The 21,789-nt window shown below is 40.4% G+C and overlaps 2 protein-coding genes across 8 annotated transcripts in view; one reads left to right on the top strand and one right to left on the bottom strand.

The window, feature by feature from the left end:
- The window catches only part of NSUN7 (NOP2/Sun RNA methyltransferase family member 7), a 53,434-nt gene extending 39,511 nt beyond the window's left edge, over positions 1-13,923 (top strand). The window contains exons 9-11 of one of the 2 annotated variants that reach the window (XM_023224662.1): positions 2,943-3,060; positions 10,999-11,122; positions 12,255-13,923. In XM_023224662.1, coding sequence (XP_023080430.1) covers positions 2,943-3,060; positions 10,999-11,122; positions 12,255-12,884 — 872 coding nt within the window. In that variant the 3' untranslated portion in view covers positions 12,885-13,923. The remainder of the gene's footprint in view (positions 1-2,942; positions 3,061-10,998; positions 11,123-12,254) is intronic. The other variant, XM_023224663.1, reaches the window with a different exon arrangement.
- Positions 13,924-15,596: 1,673 nt separating this feature from the next.
- APBB2 (amyloid beta precursor protein binding family B member 2) overlaps positions 15,597-21,789 on the bottom strand; it is a 414,785-nt gene continuing 408,592 nt past the window's right edge. For all 6 annotated transcript variants that reach the window (XM_023224587.1, XM_031935358.1, XM_023224583.1 and 3 more), the window contains one exon: positions 15,597-19,538. In XM_023224587.1, the coding sequence (XP_023080355.1) occupies positions 19,371-19,538 (168 nt within the window). In that variant the 3' untranslated portion in view covers positions 15,597-19,370. The remainder of the gene's footprint in view (positions 19,539-21,789) is intronic.

The raw sequence follows: 21,789 nt of genomic DNA, 5'->3' as shown, positions 1-21,789 counted from the left end.
ACCAAAACTAACTGTGCTCAGTCCTTGTTAGTTGTGAAAATGATTTTTAAATATTTGAGCACTTATTGCTTACTTATTATGTGCCAGGCACCTGCTGCTTACTTTATATGTACTATTTTATTTAATAATCACCAAACCTTCTTCCTTAGCTTGCATACTGTCTTTGACGAGAGCAACAATGGGGCCCAGGTACCCCTAATTCCCTTGCCTTCTAAGACTCACAGCCTTGCCACTACTCTCTACTTTAAAATCATAAGTGGGGGCCAGGAGCGGTGGCTAATGCCTGTAATCCCAGCACTTTGGGAGGCCAAGCCTGGTGGATCACTTGAGGCTAGCCTGGACAACATGGTAAAACCCCATCTCTCCTAAAAATACAAAAAGTAGCCGGGCTTGTTGGCGCATGCCTGTAGTCCCAGCTACTTGGGAGGCTGAGATATGAGAATCACTTGTTATAGTGAGCTGAGATTGCGCCACTGCACTCCAGCCTGGGTGACAGAGTGAGACTCTGTCTCCAAATAAATAAATAAACAAACAAATAAATAAATGGACTGGGCATGGTGGCTCATGTCTGAAATCCCAGTGCTTTGGGAGGCCGACATGGTAGGATCACTTGAGGCCAGGAGTTTGAGACCAACCTGGACAACATAGTGAGACCCTGCCTCTACAAAAAATTAAAAAAGTTATCTGGGCATAGGGGCATGCAGGCTACTCAGGAGGCTGAAGTGGGAGGATCGCTTGAGCCCAGGACTTGGAGGCTGCAGTGAGCCATGATCACCTCACTGCACTCCAGGGCAACAGAGCAAGACTCCATCTCTAGAAAAAAAAAAAAAACGAATAAATCAAATTATAAGAAACATGTTTTCTTATATCCTTTATACCTATTAATGACAATTAACTCAAGAGGCCCTGACTCCAGGTCATTCCTCATCTCCTATACTCTAGTCTCCATAACTCTCTTCATATTCCTTTGTCCACATCTCATTCTGTACTCTCAAGAATTTCTAGTCCTTCATCGAGAAAAATTCCCTATATTTTAACTTATTTGAATGTCCTCCGCCTACGTAAAACATTCCTGCATCTTGCCTTTCCCATGGGAACGATGTTTCCTCAATCTTTCCTCTCCTTTTTTGAGCTATTACCATCACACATTCACTCCTGCCACTAAACTGAAATGGTCCTGTGAGGATCACCAGTGATCCCATGCTGTTGCGTCAGTTCCCAGCCCTCATCTACCTTGGTTTGTCTGTGGCAGTTGACAGAAGTGGTCGCTTTCTCTCCCTTCACACACTTCCATCACTTGTCTTATAGGGCACCACCTTCCAGGCCTTCTCTCTGGCTCCCCCTTCTCCGTCTCCCTTACTGGGTCCTCTCTGTCTCAACACCTTGTTTAACATGGAAGTGTGCCACAGTCCATGCCTTGGATCTTTTTTCTCTGCCTATATTTACTCTTTTGGTGATTGTGTCCAGTCTCATGGTTTTAAATACCTCTATGTGACTCCCAAATCTATATTTCGTCTAAACTTCCTCTCGAAACTCTTAGCTTGTATTTCCAGCTGCCCTCTTGACATCTTCACTTAGGGACTCATAGTCATCTCAAAGCTGACATGTCCAAGATGGAAGCCCTGATATTCCTACCGCCACACCTGTTCCTCCCACAGTACTGCCATTTCAGTTTATGACAGTTGTAGCCTTCCACTCGCTTAGGCTAAAAACGTTAGCATTATCCATGATTTCTCTTTCATACCACAGCCAGTCTGTCAGTGTATGAGGTACATTCAACTTATACCCAGAATATATCCAGCTACCTCCACCACTACCACGGTGTCCAAACCACCATCAACTGTAATGACCTCCTTTTTTCTCTACCAGCCTCTGCCCCTGCCCTCTACACTCTATTCTTAACACAGCAATTGGAGTGATCTTGTTAAAACCCATCATAACCTGAGTAAAAACCTAAGCCCTTCCAGTTGCCCACAAGTCCCTGTACTATCTGGGCCTCAGACTATGCTTTCTGACTTCGACTCACTACTCTCTCTTCATTCCCTCTGCTCTGATCAAACCAGTCCCTTCACTTTCCTGGAACATACCAGCACCATGTTGACTTCAGGCCTTTACACTGGCTGTTCCTTTTCCTTAGAATGCTTTTCTCTAAATAGCTCTGTGGCTGGTTCCTTATCTCCTTCTAGTCTACCCACAGTTTGCCATCTCAACAATGCTTTCTCTCCCTGCCCTATTTCACACTATTTCTCCTGGAACTGTCTATCCCTCACCCCTGCTCTGCTTTTCTCCATAGCATTGATCACCTAAGAGTACTATATAATTTTCCTATTTATCTCTGTCTTATTGTCTTTCTCCTCTACTAGAAAGTTAACTCTACAGGGGCATGGATTTTTGTTTGTGTTGTTGTATCCCAAAGCCTCGAATAGTGCCTGTCTGACAGGTGGTAGGTACTCAATAAGTATGAATCAATGAGTGAATTGCAGGTGGTAGTATTACCTCATTTTACGGATGAAAAATGTAAGACTTTAAGTAATTTGTCCAGGTTCATAGAGCAGTAAGTGACAGAATTGGGATTCACCTCTGTCTGTTTCTAGAATCCTTTAAACTATTTAGGCGATATTGATTGTAGAAGAATGGGCAGAAGTATCAAGTTCATGGTAACCTGCAGTATTTATTTCTTTGTGTTTATAACTAAGTTGGCCTCATTTTTTGTTGAATTTTCAATTTCCATACAATCCAGTTAGAATGATTTTACTTACTGGCCACAGACTAAATTACTAAGATAAGCTTTTGCTTTGAAGGGGAGCCATTCAAGCACCTGGGGAGATTATTCTCGTCAGAACAATGTGGTATTAATATCAAATAGATGTTTGGAAACATAGCACATTTGTATAGGATTGTTAATAGCATTGTTACAGTCATTGCATCTTCTTCTAATATAGTTACTAAAGCTCAAGCAGTTGTTTACTGCACATGTTCAGTTTGTCCAGAAGAAAATGAAGCTGTTGTTAAGAAAGCACTGGAATTTCAAGACCTTGGGAATAAAGTACAACCTTATAGGTAAGAAAAGCAAGGATTCTTCTAAACAACTCAAACAAATATTTTTTAAAATGAAAAATATTATATTCTAAGTTGTATAAAGACATTCTACTTTTTCTTTTTAAAATTATACTTTAGTATGATACAATTGCCTAACTTCTTACAAATTTAACATAGATTCCATAGGACCTTTTTCTTTTTCTTTTTCTATTTTTTTGAGATGGAATCTTGCTCTGTCATCCAGGCTGGAGTGCAGTGGCACCATCTCGGCTCACTGCAACCTCCGCCTCCCAGGTTCAAGCAATTCTCCTGCCTCAGCCTCCCAAGTAGCTGGGATTACAGGCACGTGCCACCATGCCTGACTAATTTTTGTATTTTTAGTAGAGATGGGGATTTTACCATGTTGGCGAGGTTGCTCTCAAACTCCTGACCTCAGGTAATCCACCTGCCTTGGCCTCCCAAAGTGCTGGGATTATAGGTGTGAGCCACCACGCCCGGCTCCTCTAATTCTTAATATGTGCATATTGTCTGCTCCCTCCTTTTAACTTGATATTTTTCCTTTGCCCATTTCACAAGTGGGCATATTAATCACACCTCTATTTTCTTTCTTACTGACTTTCCTTAATTAGTAGCTCCTTTTGGTAGCTAAGAGCCAACCTCACGTTCTGAGAGCTCCTCAACGTAGCATTAGCTAAATCATCATCCAGTGGCAAAGGGTATTATTGAAGGTATGCAACCAAATTGGTGAATGTGGAATGTGTGCCTCTTGATTTGCTAGGAATAATATTTTTAAGAATATGATATGACTGGCCTGGTGCGGTGGCTCACACCTGTAATCCCAGCACTTTGGGAGGCCGAGGTGGGCACATACCTTTACCTCAGGTGTTCAAGAGCAGCCTGGGCAACATGGTGAAACCCTGTCTGTTTAAAAAAAAAAAAAGAATGTGATATGGCAAACGTGGAGGAATATTGATTTTATTTCAGGCAAGCCGTGATTAATGATTAATCTATAGCATAAAAGATTGGTTTGAGGTTTGAGCTCAAATTGGAGAGTATATATTGAAGATGTTTATAACTACTTGTTGGGGATGCTGTGAAAAGAAATTATGCTCACTTTGGGAGGCCGAGGTGGGCGGATCACAAGGTCAGGAGATCGAGACCATCCTGGCTAACACAGTGAAACCCTGTCTCTACTAAAAATACAAAAAAAAAAAAAAAAAATTAGCCGGGCGTGGTGGCGGGCACCTGTAGTCCCAGCTACTCGGGAGGCTGAGGCCGGAGGATGGTGTGAACCCAGGAGGTGGAGCTTGCAGTGAGCTGAGATTGCGCCACTGCACTCCAGCCTGGGCAACAGAGGGGGACTCTGTTTCAAAAAAAAAAAAAAAAAAAAAAAAATAGAAATTACGCATTACTTAGGGAATTATACCAGATAGCCTCTAAGAATCACTTGTTAATACCCCAAAGTGGTAGAATTTAGAGTTGAAAGCAATATTACATGTCATTTAACCTCATCACCTACCTATTGCTTATATTTCTTTTTAATATCCCGGAAATATTCAGCTCATTTTGGACTTCGGCTGTCATGATAAAATTTGCAAATTTGTAATTTTTTGGTCCCCTATTGTAAAAATTTCACATTATAGACGTACTAACTTAAAAAGGAAGGCTTTTTCCAAATGGCATCCTCTTATATATAATTGTTCTTAACAATTTGATTTATAGCCTTCTAGATTTTTCTACCACCATAGAATGTGCTTATTTTAAGTTTTAATTGGTATTGTCAAATTACTATCAAAACATTCACTCTTATAAGCCTGTTTCCCAACAGCTTCACAAATGCTGAGCTTCATCAGACTTAAAATCTTTACTCACCTGTGGGGTGAAAACATGAGATCTCATTACTGATTGTGTTTTCATTTCTCTATTACTGAGGTTGAGCATGCTTCCTGTTTACTGATTGGTCATTGTACTGTGGAGTGGTTAAAAGTAGGGATTCTAGAGCAGTGGTTGTCAAACATTTTTGCTCAAATAATCCTTAAACTTTTTTTTTTTTTTTTGAGTCAGAGTCTTGCTGTGTTGCCCAGGCGCAATCTCAGCTCACTGCAACCTCCACCTCCTGGGTTTAAGCAATTCTCTTGCCTCAGCCTCCCAAGTAGCTGGGATTACAGGCATGCAGCACTACACCTGGCTAAGTTTTGTATTTTTAATAGACACAAAGTTTCACCATGTTGGCCAAGCTGGTCTTGAACTCCTGACCTGAAGTGACCCACCTGCCTTGGCCTCCCAAAGTGCTGGGATTACAGGTGTGAGCCACCGCACCTGGCCCCTAAACGTTTTTGAATAACTATATATCTTGTTCTTTATTTTAGAGTTAATGTCTAACATTTTCATCATAAGTTTAAATAGCTGCAAAATATATTACTTCTGGAACATTATGTTACATATGTGTTTTAAATATATTTCTGTTAAATGTTTAGACCTGCAGATTTATTTATCTTATTTGATTTAAGGGAAAATGCTAAATTTGTTACCTGTTTTACATAACTAGTTCTCATTGTCAAAACCAAATTTACCTTGTGAGAAAGTCTGAGTTTATTCTTTAATTCAAATAAACATTAATATTCTCTTGCGATTTTCTTCTAAATTTGGATTCTAAGATAGGTGTATAGAAACAAGGAAGGGAAAGGAGGGAGGGGGGAAGGGAGTGTGGGAGGGAGGAAGGGAGAAAGGAGGGAGGAAGGGAGGGAGGGAGGTTTGCTGAGTTTGACACCCTCTTAAAGATTTCTTACCTAAACTCTTGCATTGCCATGGGAGAAGGGGGCCACATTCTTGAGTTGTCCCTTTGTTAGCATCCTGGGATGTTAATATCCCAGGACAATATACCTTTTTTTTAAGTGGGAGAAGGGTATTGTGAATGGTGAGGTGGCTGTAAAAGGTGGCTGTGAAATATAGTTAATGATATTACCTACATCATTAGATCCTTGTGGAGATTGAATATATTAAATTAACACATGAGCAGTATCTGGCATATAATAAATGTTCAATAATTTTAAATTGTTATAGTTGTTACTGTTTATTTATAAATTGCATGTTCATGTACTTTCCCACTATTTTCAACTGGATTATTCTTTTTCTTCTTTTCACATGTCTTATTATATATTAGGAAGAGTTGCTGTTTTCATATGAATTACAGATATTTTTCAGATTGTTTATCTTTTTATTTTTAAATTAAAAATTGAATTAAAAAATTGCTTTATAGGTTGAGCATGGTGGCTCACGCCTGTAATCTCAGCACTTTGGGAGGCTGAGGTGGGTGGTCATTTGAGCTCAGGTTTTTGAGACCAGCCTGGGCAATGTGGTGAAACCCCATCTGTACAAAAAAAAAAATACAAAAATTAGCCAGGTGTGGTGGTGCAATTCTGTAGTCCCAGTTATTAGGGAGGCTGAGGTGGGAAGACTGCTTGAACCCAAGAGGTCAAGGCTGTGGTGAGCCGAGATCACATCACTGCACTCCAGCCTGGATGACATAGTGAGACTCTGTCTCAAAAATAAATAAATAAATAAATAAATAAATAATAAATAAATAAAATTTAAAAAAAAGAAAAGAAAAGAAAAAGTAGTTGCTTTATAGCAATTTCTGTGTGGACATTTGTATCAATGTTTACCTTATGGTTTCTACATTTTGTGTTATGTGGATTCCTAGCTTATGAATGCTTTTATCATTTTCTTATATTACTTTTATAATTTCATCTTTTTTATATTTAAATAATTGAGTTTTCTGCTCTTTATTTTGGTAAAAGACTCAAGTATGGATCAAGGTTTACTTTTTCCCCAAATAATATTTCCTTGGCCCCCGTTCCCCATTGATTTAAAATGCCATCTTTTAAAAATGTGCTTTAAGCCCATGTATACTTCCGTATGGACCTGTAATTCTATTCCATTGACCTTTGGCTATTTCTATACTAATATGACAGTGCTATAACTACTATAGTTTTAAGTGGATTTCTTCTCAAATTTTATTATTTTTTTGTTACGGAAACCCCATCCACAATCCAAAGATGCATAATTAAGTGGTTAACAATTTTCTTCCTATATCTTGCTACTTCTAAGTCCTAAAATATCCCATTAAAGGGATGAAGTAGGGTTTTGGAGGTCCCTTGGTGAGCTAGGTGTAACCTCTTTGTCCTTTTTTATTATGTGATGGTCTAGAGGGGCACTTGGAGAGCTGGGGCAGCAAATAGGAATAAGCTCGGAAATTTTGGTATTTTTACTGCTGATACAGCCACACCAGCAAGTACCAGCTGAATGCCAACTACATGGATGTGTGTGTTTATAGTATGTTATAGATATACATTAAGTACAGGTAACTATTCCTATTTTAATAAGCTTTTTGAGATGTAATTCACATACTATGCAATTCACCATTTTAAAGTGTACAGTTCAGTGCCTTAAAATATTAATATATTCATGAAGTTGTACAACAATCACCACTAACTAATTTTTGTATATGATATGAGTTAGGAGTCCAAATTCCTTCTTTGCATGTGGCCATCCAGTTCTCCCAGCAACATTTGTGGAAAAGATTATTCTCTCCTATTGAATGGTCTTGGCACCCTTGTTGAAAATCAGTTAATCCCAGCCTGGGCAACATAGAGAGACTCCATCTACACAAAAAATCAGCCAGGTGTGGTGGTGCCTACCTGTAGTCCCAGCTACTCAGGAGGTCAAGGCTGTGACTGGGAGACAGAGCAAGAGCCTGTCTAAAACAAAAAGAAAGAAAATAGAAAACCCACTAATCATAGATGCGTGGGCTTATTTCTGGACTCTCATTCTATTCTCATTCTATCCATTGATTTATATGTCTATACTTAAGCCAATAGCACAATAGCAGGTTTTCAAAATCACTAATGGGGCCGGGCGCTGTGGCTCATACCTGTAATCCCAGCACTTTGGGAGGCCGAGGTGGGCGGATCACCTGAGGTCAGGAGTTCAAGACCAACCTGGCCAACATGGTGAAACCCCATCTCTACTGAAAATACAAAAATTATCTGGGCATGGTGTCAGGCGCCTGTAATCCCAGCTACTCGGGAGGCTGAGGCAGGAGAATCGCTTGAACCTGGGAGGTGGGGGTTGCAGTGAGCCGAGATCATGCCATTGCACTCCAGCCTGGGCGACAGAGCGAGACTCTGTCTCAAAAAAAGAAAAAAAAGAAATCACTAATGGATGCCTAGTTTTATGAAAAGCCTTTGCAGCATTTAATGATATGATCAGATGTTATTTCTCATCTGACATTTTAACATGGTGGTGAATTAGTCTTTTCTAATAGTGAACAGTCTTTGAGCCTGAGGTCTAGGTTGTGTTCTGTGTTTTGATTTTCTGTTACCTAGTAAGAGTGGAGGGCAGGAAGGTGAGCAGTGCATGAGAGGTCTTAGTGTGCACGCACCAGAGTACATGCTTCTCTGGTCTTAGTACTCATTATGATCATCAGTATCTGCATATGCCTGGCTTCTGATGGTTAATTTGCTTACCTGGTCTCTATTGTTTCAGGATCCTATTATTTTCATTGCAGTCAGTGAGCCCAGTTATGTCACTGCATCCCCTACTGTCAGCCCTGGCTTGCAGAGGAAAGCCACTACCAAACCTCTCAGTGCTGTGGTGCCCCTCTCAGCAGGCCATTCCTTGTTGCTTGATAGTGGGTGTACTTTTGGGATCCTCCTCTCAATATAGTCTTCTGGCCGGTTTTCCAGCCTTAATAGTGTTATCCATGGTAGTGAGCTCACTTCTCCGTCCTCTTGTTCCTTCTTCCACTGCTTGCCGTCTGCAGCCTGACATTGCTTCCTCGCCTAGTGTGAACCATTGTGTGTTCGTTTTCTATTTAAGAAATTACCTCAAACTTAGTGGCTAAAAACATCTATTAATTAGCTCACATAAGTCAGATATGTCTGGTATGGCACAGCCAGGTTCTCTGCTCAGGATATGAGCGAGGCTGAATTCTCTGGAGGCTCTGGGAACAGTGTACTTCCAAACCCATGCTTGTGTTTGCAGGACTGAGGTCCTCGTCTCCTTACTGCTGTCACTCGACTGCTCTCCACTCCTAGAGGCCACTTTCATTCCTTGTCCAAAGGCTCCCCCATCTGTGCACCTGCAGTAGCCGTTATAGCATCTTGTGTTTTGAATCTCTGACTTCTTCCATGTCTGACCTCTAGACCCTGATTTCAAAGGTCATGTGATTAGGTCAGATCCACCCAGATAATATCCCTATCTTCAGGATAACTAACGTGGGACCTATCCTACATCTGCAAAATCCCGTTTGTCATGTGTGTTAGTTTCCTGGGCTGCTGAAAGAAATTCCTCCAAACTTGGTGGCTTATAACAACAAACATTTATTCTCTCAAAGTTCCGGAGGCTGGGAGTCCTAAACCAAGGCATTGGCAAGGTACTAGCCAGGTGAATTCCTCCTGGGGCCTGTGTGGAGAGGCCTGTCCCCTGCGCTCTCCTGGCTTGTGGTGGTTGCTGGCTGTCTTTGGTGTTCTTTGGCTTGTAGCTGTGTCACATGCACATTATTATTATTATTATTATTATTATTATTAAGATGGAGTCTTTCTCTGTCACCCAGGCTGGAGTACAGTGGTGTGATCTCGACTAACTGCAACCACCAACTCCTGGGTTCAAATGATTCTCCTGCCTCAGACTCCCAAGCAGCTGAGATTAAAGGCGCCTGCCACCACGCCGGCTAATTTTTGTGTTTTTGAGCCAGAATTTCGCTCTTGTCGCCCAGGCCGGAGTGCAATGGTGCAATCGTGGCTTGAACCTCCCAGGTTCAAGCAATTCTCTTGTCTCAGCCTCCTGAGTAGCTGGGATTACAGGCGTCTGCCACCACACCCAGCTAATTTTTGCATTTTTAGCAGAGACAGGGTTTCACCATGTTGGCCAGGCTTGTCTCGAACTCCTGACCTCAGGTGACCCATCCACCTGCCTCAGCATCCCAAAGTGCTGGGATTACAGGTGTGACCCACCATACCTGGCCGAATTTTTGTATTTTTAGTAGAGACGGGGTTTCACCATGTTGGCCAGGCTGGTCTCGAACTCCTGGCCTCAAGTGATTTGCCTGCCTCAGTCTCCCAAAGTGCTGGGATTACGGGCGTGAGCCACGGCACCCGGCCAGGACACAATGATTAATAAAAGATTTCCTGATAGTTTAATTCATATAGAATAGTGTTTAATTGCTTTGACTTATTATTAAATATATTTTAATAATATAAGCCTGGAAATAGAATCATGTATTATTCATGAATGAACCACTTACTAAGAAATGATAAATTCAATATTAAACATAAAAACCAAAAATTTCATTTTAAATCTATTCATGATTTGAGATTTTTCTTACACAGTCTTTGTTATATACTTTCTTGAACACTATATAACTCATCTATTAATCCTCAAAAAGTGACTGGGAAGAAGAATGTAATTAAAGTGATAGGCTATATTTTTATATTGTAATTGTGCAAAAAGTAACCAAAAGAAAATGTTTTCTCCTTTGTATTTTGAAAATGGTAGAAATATAGGCAATTTTGGATAACTTTGTGATTAATGTACATATTTACCTGCTTTGATAATGGAAACCTCTTACCAACATATTAATGACTTCGGGAAGGTCAGTTTTTAGTTTGTTAAAAATTTGTTATTCTTGGCATAGTTGGTTAAAGATGGAGAATCTGGGATTTATAATAAATTATGAACTAATATAAAATATTAGAGCTTTTAACTTATAATAGTATTTAGGGAAAGAATTGTGCTCTTGATTGGAAGAACAATGCTTCAGAATTGTGTTCTTGATTGGAATTTCTGTTTAAATGATTAGTAAAGTTACTAGAAAAAAATGTAGCTGCAATTTACTTTCTTCTTCTCTTGGCAAAGAAGCCATTCTAACTGCTGAATGCTTGTTCCCATTTGCTGCAGGCTTAGTCCTCCTGTTCTTCCACTGTGCTCCTTAAAGGAAATTCAATTGTCTACTGATAAATTTTTTAGAATGGAACCATCTGAAATTACCAATGGTTGTTTTCTTTCTGTTTTAACAAGGGAGGTAAGGAAAAAAAAAATCCTAATCCATGTCATACTTTGGAATTAAACTACAAAGCCTCATAAGAGTAAGCCAGAAACTATGCACATTCTGTAAAGATGTGTTTGCATTTCATAAACAGCTAAACGGCAGCAGGCAGCAGCAAGAATGACTGCTGTATGGCAAATAAGCCCTGTTCTTTTTTTTTTTTTTTTTTTGAGACGGAGCCTTGCTTTGTAGCCAAGGCTGGAGTACAGTGGCGTGATCTCGGCTCACTGCAACCTCTGTCTCCTGGGTTCAAGCGATTCTCTGACTCAGCCTCAACCAAGTAGCTGGGATTACAGGCACCCGCCACCACGCCTGGCTAATTTTTGTATTTTTAGTAGAGATGGGGTTTCACCATGTTGGCCAGGCTGATCTTTAACTTCTGACGGAACTCGTGATCCACCCGCCTCGGCCTCCCAAGAGTGCTGGGATTACAGGTGTGAGCCACCGCACCTGGCCAGCCCTGTTCTTTATACTTCCCCAGAGTGTTCCTCTTCTGCCTGGCTGCCACCCCCACCTCCCCAAGCATTTTGTCAACATCTAATGCATCTTCCCTCATATGTAAGAAATAAGCAGCCAGGTGTGGGGGCTCATGCCTGTAATCCCAGCACTTTGGGAGGCTGAGGCGGGTGGATCACCTGAGGTCAGGAGTTCGAGACCAGCCTGGCCAGCATGGTGAAACTCCTACTAAAAATAAAAAAATCAGCTGGGTATGGTGGCGCATGCCTATAATCCCAGCTACTCAGGAGGCTGAGGCAGGAGAATTGCTTGAACTTGGAGGTGGAGGTTGCAGTGAGCTGAGATCGCATCAGGCTGGGCAACAAAGCAAGACTCCATCTCAAAACAAAACAAAACAAAAAAACAAACAAAAAAAAAACCCCTGTGATTCTTTTTTTCTATCAGGTATCAGGTTCATAAATGGGGAAGTTTACGTTTTTGTTTTTGGCATTTGCTGAGGCTTATGAGACTGGGGACTAAGGCCTAAAAACTATTTATTTCTTTTAGTATAATAAAGAGAGTCTTTTTATTTTTACTGATACATTGATAAATATTTGCAAGAGACACAATAATAGCTAACTCCCACATTTAGTAAGTGCTTCTTTAATTGCAGCGGGACCCTTCTGAGACAGTGTCTGTGAAAGATGTTTTGGCCCGAGCTGCAGCCAAGGGTCTGCTGGATGGGATTGAGTTGGGTAAATCATCAAAACGGGAGAAGAAGAAAAAAAAATCAAAAACATCATTGACAAAAGCTGCCACTGCTGATAATGGCATCCAAATGAAGATTGCTGAGTTCCTGAATCGAGAAACTAAAGCCAGTGCTAATCTATCAGAGACTGTAACAAAACCACCTCTTCCCCAGAAAAATACTGCTCAAGTGGGGGATTCCTCACAGACCAGAAAACACAAGCTGGCCCCTCATCCTGCAGTGCCTACATTTATGAAGAACACTTGTCCCTCTAGACCGCGTGAACGGCAGACACACTTCATGAGACCTCGGCCAGAAGACAGAATGGTTGCTCTGAAACCCATCGAGATTGTTCTGCCTCCAGTCTTTATGCCATTTTCAAGTCCCCAAGGGATCAGATCTTGGATGCCAACTCAACATTTGTACTGTCATTGGGTTGCCCCCAAGGCACTTGTGCCCACCTGCCTTCCCACACCTTCACTATCCAGAAAAGGGGAAAAGCCTAAAGATGACACACGTTCCTCCCTACTCAGGCCTCCTCGGCGATGGCTTTGATTGTCTTGTTTTTTTATAGGGGCCAAAGAGCAGTTGATTTTTTTTTCAAAGTCCAGTATTTCTCTGAAGGTTCCACATTTCTACACAAGGTATTCTTTCTTTTGGTCGTTTAAGGATCTTCTAAGATACTAGTTTCAGAGATATTCAGACAAGTGAGAAACAATAATGTAGGAGTCAGCAAAGCAGAATTCAGAGACTTCAACCGATCAGTGCTGCTCTGAGAGGATCCAGTTAGAGACTCAGTGTCAGCTGTCAGAACTTATCTCACTCCTGTGAACTTTCAGGCTGGACTTAAGGCTGCCAAGTTTCTCCTGCAGGGAAGGAAACACTGCCTCCTTTCAGCAGGCAGCTCATTAGAGAGCCGAACAGGCAAGCGATCCCGGCCTCTCCCGCCAGCTGACTGCTCTTCAGCATCCATGCAGCTGGAGTCGTGACTTTCTCAATCACGATCAAGGGTGATTTTTTTCTTAAATATCAAGCTGTTCTTTGAACAGGGAGTGACATGAGTTTTTGTAACGTGACTGAAGTTGAGTTTAAGTAGGAAGCGTAGGAAGTTCCCAAGTGCCAGGTGTGTGTAGCTCAGAGACGCTTTTACATGAGGTGTCTCTCACTGGGGGAGCTTCCAGGATCGTGAATAGACTGGACACAATCATCTCTCCCTTCTTATACGTCAAGCACTGTTATAAAAAAAAGACTGTGAGCAAATTTCCGCCTAAATATTAATAATTCTGAAGAGGCAAGACTGTTGAATGCAAGTGATACCTACTGTTGAAGTAACCCATACATTTTTGATTCTCTTCAAAGATCAGGCGATACAACAAAACCTACAAGTCATTTCAAACAACACACAGGAATCAAACTTTGGTAAATCATTTCTGATGCACAATTAAATATATTGTAGCACTCTTAATTATATGAAATGTCGATTCATCTTGAATGTATTATCAGTTGCCTACCAAGAATTGGTATGGTTATCATTTCTGGGTCTACTGATTTTTCATCAGGGCAACAGAAATTGTCATTAAATAGAATAAGATACAACTACATATCTTATTGTTTAAAAACATTCATAGACATAAAGTTTGAATTTAAAGTTTTATTTTTGTAATTCAGTTGTATAGAAATGTTATGTAAATTCCTAAAATGCTCAATTCAGGTGGCATGGTTTTTAGAATATTACCCTCTTCAAGATGAATATTTAGGTCTATTTCAGCTCCGATATTCTATTTTAACTTTCTTACTTGAAGTGAGGATTAAAAGAGAATGGCAAATTTTATTATAGCGGTAATAAATTTTCTTTTAGCTTAGATTTACATTTATTAGTAAAACTTGTCAGTGGGCTGGGTGCAGTGGCTCACATCTGTAATCTCAGCAGTTTGGGAGGCTGAGGTGGGCAGACCACTTGAGCCCCGGAGTTCCAGACCAGCCTGGGCAATGTGGTGAAACCCCAAAACCCCATCTCTACAAAAAAATACAAAAATTAGCTGGATGTGGTGGGACATGCCTGTAGTCCCAGCTACTTAGGAGGCTGAGGTAGGAGGATTGCTAGAGCCCAAGAGGCGCAGGCTGCAGTGAGCCAAGCTTGCCCCAGTGCACGCCAGCCTGGGCAACAGTGAGACCTTGCCTAAAAAAAAAAAAAGAAAAAAAAAAAAGCAATATGAGAGAATTCTAATGAAGGAGAATATTGATTACGCTGACACATTTCACTTGGCATTTTACATTCTTGGACTTTAAAGTGCTGCAAAATTATAAATAATGAAATTACTGGTATTCAGATACTCCAATAGCAAATTTATATTTTTAATCTGAAATTATTTACCACCATATAATGCTTGAAACTGTAATGAAATTTTATTCTTTTTTACTGCCTAGAGAGAAACCACTGGGGAAGTGCAAGATGAACAAAAAACGGGGACATACTTTAAATTCTATTTATCTGCCTTCCTGTGCCTAACAGTTGAGCTACATCAGATTCAACTGATTTTTCTAGTTACCTTTCATTTTGGATTTAGTGTGTGTAAATTTCTTCCTTTTTTTTTTTTTTTTTGAGACGGAGTCTCACTCTGTTGCCCAGGCTGGAGTGCAGTGGCACCATCTCGGCTCACCGTAAGCTCCGCCTCCTGGGTTCAGGCCATTCTCCTGCCTCAGCCTCCTGAGTAGCTGGGACTACAGGCGCCCGCCACCAGGCCCGGCTAACTCTTTTTGTATTTTTCAGTAGAGACGGGGTTTTACTGTTAGTCAGGATGGTCTTGATCTCCTGGCCTTGTGATCCACCCACCTCGGCCTCTCAAAGTGCTGGGATTACAGGCGTGAGCCACCGTGCCTGGCCAGTGTGTGTACACTTCTATTCTTTATTCTTTGAAGTCAGGTTATTAAAGGAAGTGATAAACTTCTTTGTGCTGAAATATCACAGTCCTAGAAAGACCGCTTACAAAAGACTCAAGTTGGTGACTAAATAGGCTTCTGTGTCCAGAAGGCCAGCTGACCTTCCTGATCACCAAATAAGCACGGGGTAATTCCTCAAAATTAAAGTTATTTCCTAGTTCTTACCAGGCAGAAATATGTAGTAACTAATCAAAGCAAAATGCTCCATTACTAAAGTGATTTCTAAGAAGTGTGAGGTAAGAATAATTTAAAAATAACTAGAGACACTAAATTTCTATTTCTATTCCTTGTATATGCGACCAAGATGCCAGATAAATGAGCCGAACGTTTTATGCAGCTAAATTTATTCTCACAACAAATTACATTTAAATGTGTAAAAGTGGTCAACAGGAACAGAGGCGTAAAGGAAAACAAAGCGTTCTTTCACAGGAAGCCAGCTGCTCCGGAGGCCAGGGACTGCCGCTCGCGCTGACACCGTGTGAGTGGCTATCTTTGCCCTGAAGCTGAAATTAAACGTTCTACTGGCCATGCGGCACACGTTAGATGTGTATTAGGTTAAGCCTGGCCAACTAGAGAGCGAAGGGGCTTGTTAGTTAAATTGTGCTAATATCAGTTAGGAAAATGCTTGTCAAGTTATGGCGAAATCTTGAGTTTGGGTTGCAATGCCTGGGACGTGAACGGGCCATACAAATGAAGGAAAGCTCTGGGGCTTCCAGGCAATGGCCTTGTGTCAAGTCATCTTACAAGTGTCCATCTTGAAATCATAAAGTGGATTTAAAAAGAAGTAGTAGTGCCACAGTTTATCACCAAGAACTTGTTTTAATGGAAATGGGTCTAGTGTCCCTTCATGCAACAAGACAGACGAACAAAAAACAATGGTCCTAATTAGCTATGAGTGATCTTATATCCAGGTGGAAACAAAGGGCATGTGGACATGTATATATCTCTTAGGTGAAATCACACATGTTGTGAAGGGTAGAAAAACGAAGCACCAAGCAGTGCTTTAGTCTGCAAAGGAAAGTTTTTAGCCATAGGCGTGTTGGCTAGTCATTCCCCTTGACACTGCGAAGGAGCAGATGTATGAGGTGGCAAGTCTGTGTCTATCTAGCTGCTTTTAAAAAATAAAAGGAACTTTAAGCATTTTGCCTTTTCTTCTACATATCCCAATAGAAATGTGACTACAAATCATTACAAAACCACTTTTTAGGCAATGTATAGTTCACTGAGATTACTTAGCTCTGGATATACTGGGAGATAATATCCAGGAAAGATAATACATTAACACAATAATGCAGTATATTTCAGTAAAAATAGAATAAATAAAATAAAAATATTTTAAGCTGTATTTAACAGGTTAATTAAAAATATGGTAAGACATACAAGGCATCGTGAACATGGCTGCCTGTTTACCGAATCACAGATCTAAAGAATGCATAGATAGATAACTGAAGTGTCACTAAGATATCAGGTAAAACATTGGCATCCTTTCACAGACAAATACACACATACTTTCATACATACTTTTTGGCCATGGCAGAAAGTGTCTGAACATACTGTTTAACATAATTTTACAAAATTAATTTGCATTTACCATACAATGCCATTTTCAAAACAAAACATCTGCAGTAAAGTTTTCAATATGTTAAGTAAAGGCTATCATTCATCTTAATGCATCCTATAATTGCATATATAAATCAGTTTGCTACTTAAAGCTAGCTCAGAATTCTTGATCTCGAAAACAAGCAAATGTGTGCCTTAAAAAATGAAGAGGGGGTTCTGATAGAGATTTCCAATATAAAAGTGAGTAATTTGTTTAGAATTTTGAAATTTATCACTCTAAAACGTTTCACTACAGAGACCATGATGAAAGATCACCGTAAATTCTGAACAGCTTTTCAAAGGGCACAGCAAGGATTTTCTTAATGCAGTGATTTCTTATGATGGCATTGGTGACTTCAGATCAGTAGTACTGGTGAAATGTAGACTGCATTTCTAAAGTAGCATAGTTTTGTCATAACATTCGGGTGCTAAGACAATTCCAGTCCCCCTGCCCCCCACCCTCATGAATTCTGAAGGAATGGCTGGTAGAAAAGCCGCCCACTCATTCCATCATGATCTCTGGTGCTAAGTACCATGAGTTAGGAATGTCTCTACCACAAGTAGCATCTGGAAAATCTCGTAGATGGAACAGGCTGTGAATGTAGAATCCTGTCCTCTACAACACGTATGAGGCACACTGTAGGAAAACAGTCTTGGACTTAGATAGGACAATGGCATCGTCATTAATACCACTGCGTAGGGAATTTGGACATCTTTCTCCCACTCGTATAGGGAATTCTAAGCTTGCCTGACAATCGATCTTTCCGTACCTGCTCTTCTTAGTATATGCCGAGTCATTCTGGAAAGGCTCTTCCTGACAGATACGGAGGCAGCATAACACAGCAAGAATGGGGTCCTAGTCCTGGTTATCTCATGAACTTTGGTGAGCTCTTAGGCCAGTGGGTTTAGCCTCTTGGTACTTCATAGTTTTACTTCTAAAGTGTATTTAGTGCCTTCTCTACCTTGTAAGGCTCAAATGTGGTAAGAATGTGGAAACCACTTAGACAACTACATAGCAGTGTATAAACATAAAGCATTGCTTTTATAACTGGATGTTGTAAATGTTAATTTTAACATTAAAAAGAAGTAAACAAGACTAATATTGAGATTGATCGCCTTAGCAACTTCCTTTTAAAACGACAATGTCAACAAGAGTCTAAATCTGTATGTCTTTCCAGCTAAGTTTCTCATCTACATAAAAAGGAGCAGGAAAATGCTATTTTTGGGAAACTTGTTAAATAGTCCATTATTTCTATGTAGACTTTGCTCAGATATGAAAATTTCAAATCTTCAAAGTAAAAATGGAAAAAATATAAATTTAAAAATGTATCTAGTTGAGTCCAACAAATTCTAATATTAAATACATAAATTCAAGGAAAGGTTCAACCTAATGTAATTTGTTGCCATGGACAATAAATGATGGACAGACAGCTTTCTGGGCAAAAAGCATCCGCGGGGGATTGAGCTGGATGCAGAGTTCCAGCAGAACCTTTACCTCTAGCACACGGACTAGCCAAAATAACACGGTGGTAGAAGTCGAAAATAATCGTGCATGATGGAAATATCAATGATACTTCCTCAACTTCAAATTGCATATCAGCTAATTCTCAAACTAAGGATGAAAGGCTGATGAGGAGTATTTCATCTTAATGTTTATGTAGAGAATGGCCATAGTGAACTATAATTCTCTAGCTGCACCGTACAATATAAGGCAGAAGTTTAAAATATGTCCCACCCAAAATGCATTATGATTTTATTAATCTCTTTTAAAAATAATCAGTTTGAAAACCATCTGAAAAGAAAAGCTATGTTTTGTTCGATTTTAATTCCTCAAATTTAGTTTTTCATCAATTTTGAAGTTTCACTTTTTCCAACATCCCACAAACAGCTGTAGACATGAAATGGTGTCCATGTGTCAAAGAGCTTGTCAAGGAAAGCTGCCAGTTGGTTTCTATACTGATGCCAACAGCCAATTTTGTCAACCAACAGGTTCAATTTTATGAAAAATTAAAACACAAACTCGCCATCCTATTTTTACAGCAATTCAATGGTATCTGCTATGCAGTGCCTACTCCAATGTGGATAACAGGGCAAAGTGCAGTAGGACTTAAAGGTTGCTTGTGACAGATCCAGCCAAGAAGATAGTGAAACTAACTCACGCATCATTCACTCCAAGGACGCAGCATTAGTTCACTAGGAGGGGTGTGGCCACATTCTTCTCTCTGTATGTGTGAAGTAATGTTCACAATATTTACAATAAGAAAAAGACCTTCCACTGCGCATGATGTAACTTACAGCAAAAAAAATTATTCATGCTTCTTTTCATATCACATGATGGTGGCAAGACGAGAGAACATGCTTGTCTAACACTGCTTGGTTAAGGGTAAATTCTCCGAAGACAAAGCATCAGCAACTGGATGGAAGGTCAGATGGCGGAGTTCATTTTCTTTAGTGTAGCTAGTCAATTTTCAGGTAAATAGCCGAGTCCTTTCGCATGTGCAGCTATGGCGTTTCGGTGACAGGGCGTTTCTGTTTCAAAGTGTCAATGAGGGATAAGACCCCTCGTTTTACATTGGTTGTGACTCTTCTGGTCACTGAGTCCGCTGGCGGTGGAGGTGGTCGAACTTTCAGAGAAGGCGGCCTGGCTACCAAGCACTTCTGATATCGTAACTGAAATAAAACAAAACGTGTTGTAAGGTAATTAATGACATATGATTTCTTCTTCTTTAATATGACTTTAAGTCATCACCCATACATTGACTCCCAAAGGTTAATGACCTAGTTCCTAAACATAAATCCAAGAGTTATTTTTTTCTATGTGAGTGCTTTAAATTCTCCTAAAATATTAGGCCCCACAAAGGGGTTTTGGCTTTTGCCACCCTTCCATCCATTTCCACCCTCCGCGTGTCCTCTATATTGATAGTCCGCAACGAATACACCTCACAACCAAGGAGCTAATGAAACCAGAAAGCATTGGGAGAGAGTGTGTTACATTTTTCATCAGAGACATACAGATCTAGGTGGGTACTCACGGCGCACTGACAGCACAGTAGAAAGGGCACAGTTTGAATCTAAGGTCTATCACTTGTGAACCCCAGGCAAATTATTAAATCTCTCTGAGCCTCAGTTTCTTCAACTGTAAAATGGCTGAAGAAGGTACTGTTTAGAGAGGGTGTTATGATTAAATAAGGAATGCTGGTAATGCTTGAGGAACGCCTGAAATAGGCCTACCAACACAGAAGGCATTCAAAAATGTTTGTTTCCTTCCCTATTTCCTGTTTTAATTAAAAAGATGAGGTATTAAGATTTCGGCATACATTTTACATGCAAGTCTAAATCTGTATGGATTAATTTTTAAAAATCCATTAGCACTGGCACAAGTGATAATTCCTGTTCTTCAGAAATATAACAATGTAGTCCACTTGGTTTTGCATAATGGGAAGGTAAGTAATTCTTTAAGATTAGATAAAAAGTTAAAATTAATCAAAAAAAATTTTTTTGTCATCCAAACGTTTAAAAATACAGTTGACCTGGCCAGTCATAGTGTTTCACTCCTGTAATCCCAGCACTTGGGGAGGCCAAGGGAGGCGGATCACTTGGGCCCAGGAGTTTGAGACCAGCCCGGGGGACATGGTGAAACCCTGTCTCTACAAACAATACAAAAATTAGCCAGGTGTGGTGGCGCACGCCTGTGGTTCCAGCTGCTCGGGAGGCTGAGGTGGGAGGACTGCTTCAGCCTGGGAGGTCAAAGCTGCAGCGAGCTCTGAGTGTGGCCACTTCTCTCCAGCCTGGGCGACGGAGTGAACCCTGTCTCAAAATAAGCAAATAATGAAAATACAATACAGCTGATCTTTGAACAACAGAGTTTGAACTGTGCAGGTCCACTTATATGAGGATTTTTTTCAACCAAACACAGATTGAAAATAGTATTCCCGGTATGCAAAACCCAATTATTCACAGGGCAGACTTTTCCTATGCGTGGGTTCTGCAGGACCTGAATATGCAGGATTCTGGCGTACTCAGAGGTCCTAGAACCAATCCCCTATGTATACCAAGGCAGGACTGGCATTCCATGGCTTTTTAAAAAAAAATCAACTTAAATATTAACAGGCTTTTTAGTAATGGAACAGGCTCATGTCCCTGTAAGAAGCAAGACTCTGGGGGAAGGATATGGTACAGTGTTCTATCATACCTTTTAGGCCACAAAACAACCCCTTTCAAATCAATCATATGAAAAAGGATGATCGATTACATGTCTCCTCTGTGTAAGGTATCTTACTAGGCCCACATCACAACCCAAACCACACACATCTAAAGCACGGATTTATACATGGCAACATGGGACTCTGGACTTGGAATTTCAAACCGGAGTCACACACATGCAGCGTGAATCAAAGCCGCACCTAAGTGTTGGATTTCATAAAGGATCCCTCTCTGTTCTATTCTAAATTTTGCCAAAATGTCTTCTGTTGGGCCTATACCACACAGCTGTAAAATATGCCTAAAAATGAAGTAGATTCAAAAGAATGTTAGTGTCAATAAATATTCACACAGTATAAATTCACATATGGATCTTTCACATGGAGAATCATGCAGATTTGAACCAAGAAGAAAGCCCCTGAGCCAGAAACACTGGATTCAGAGCGGGCGGGAGGGAAGAACGGTTTGATTTTACTAGTATGCCTTATACTAGATTGGCTGAGCTGTGTCCACTCGTTGCAGTGATACAATTAAAATAGGAAGCAAATGAGTAAACGTTGTTTCCAAGAGGGAAAATGAATCTGAGAATCAGAAAACCAGCTGTAGCCAAGAGATAAAGCTCATTGTCGTTATCACTTAAAACGTATAACTAAGTCTGAAAGCCATTCATTTTATGACTAAAACCATCTGCTATGATCTGTTTCAACTTCATAAAATACCA

The sequence above is a fragment of the Piliocolobus tephrosceles genome, chromosome 3 (genome assembly GCF_002776525.5).
Source record: "Piliocolobus tephrosceles isolate RC106 chromosome 3, ASM277652v3, whole genome shotgun sequence".
In the NCBI taxonomy this organism is placed as follows: Eukaryota; Metazoa; Chordata; class Mammalia; order Primates; family Cercopithecidae; genus Piliocolobus; species Piliocolobus tephrosceles.
Note: the sequence above shows the minus strand (reverse complement) of the source record. Positions and strands in the feature narration are given on the sequence as shown.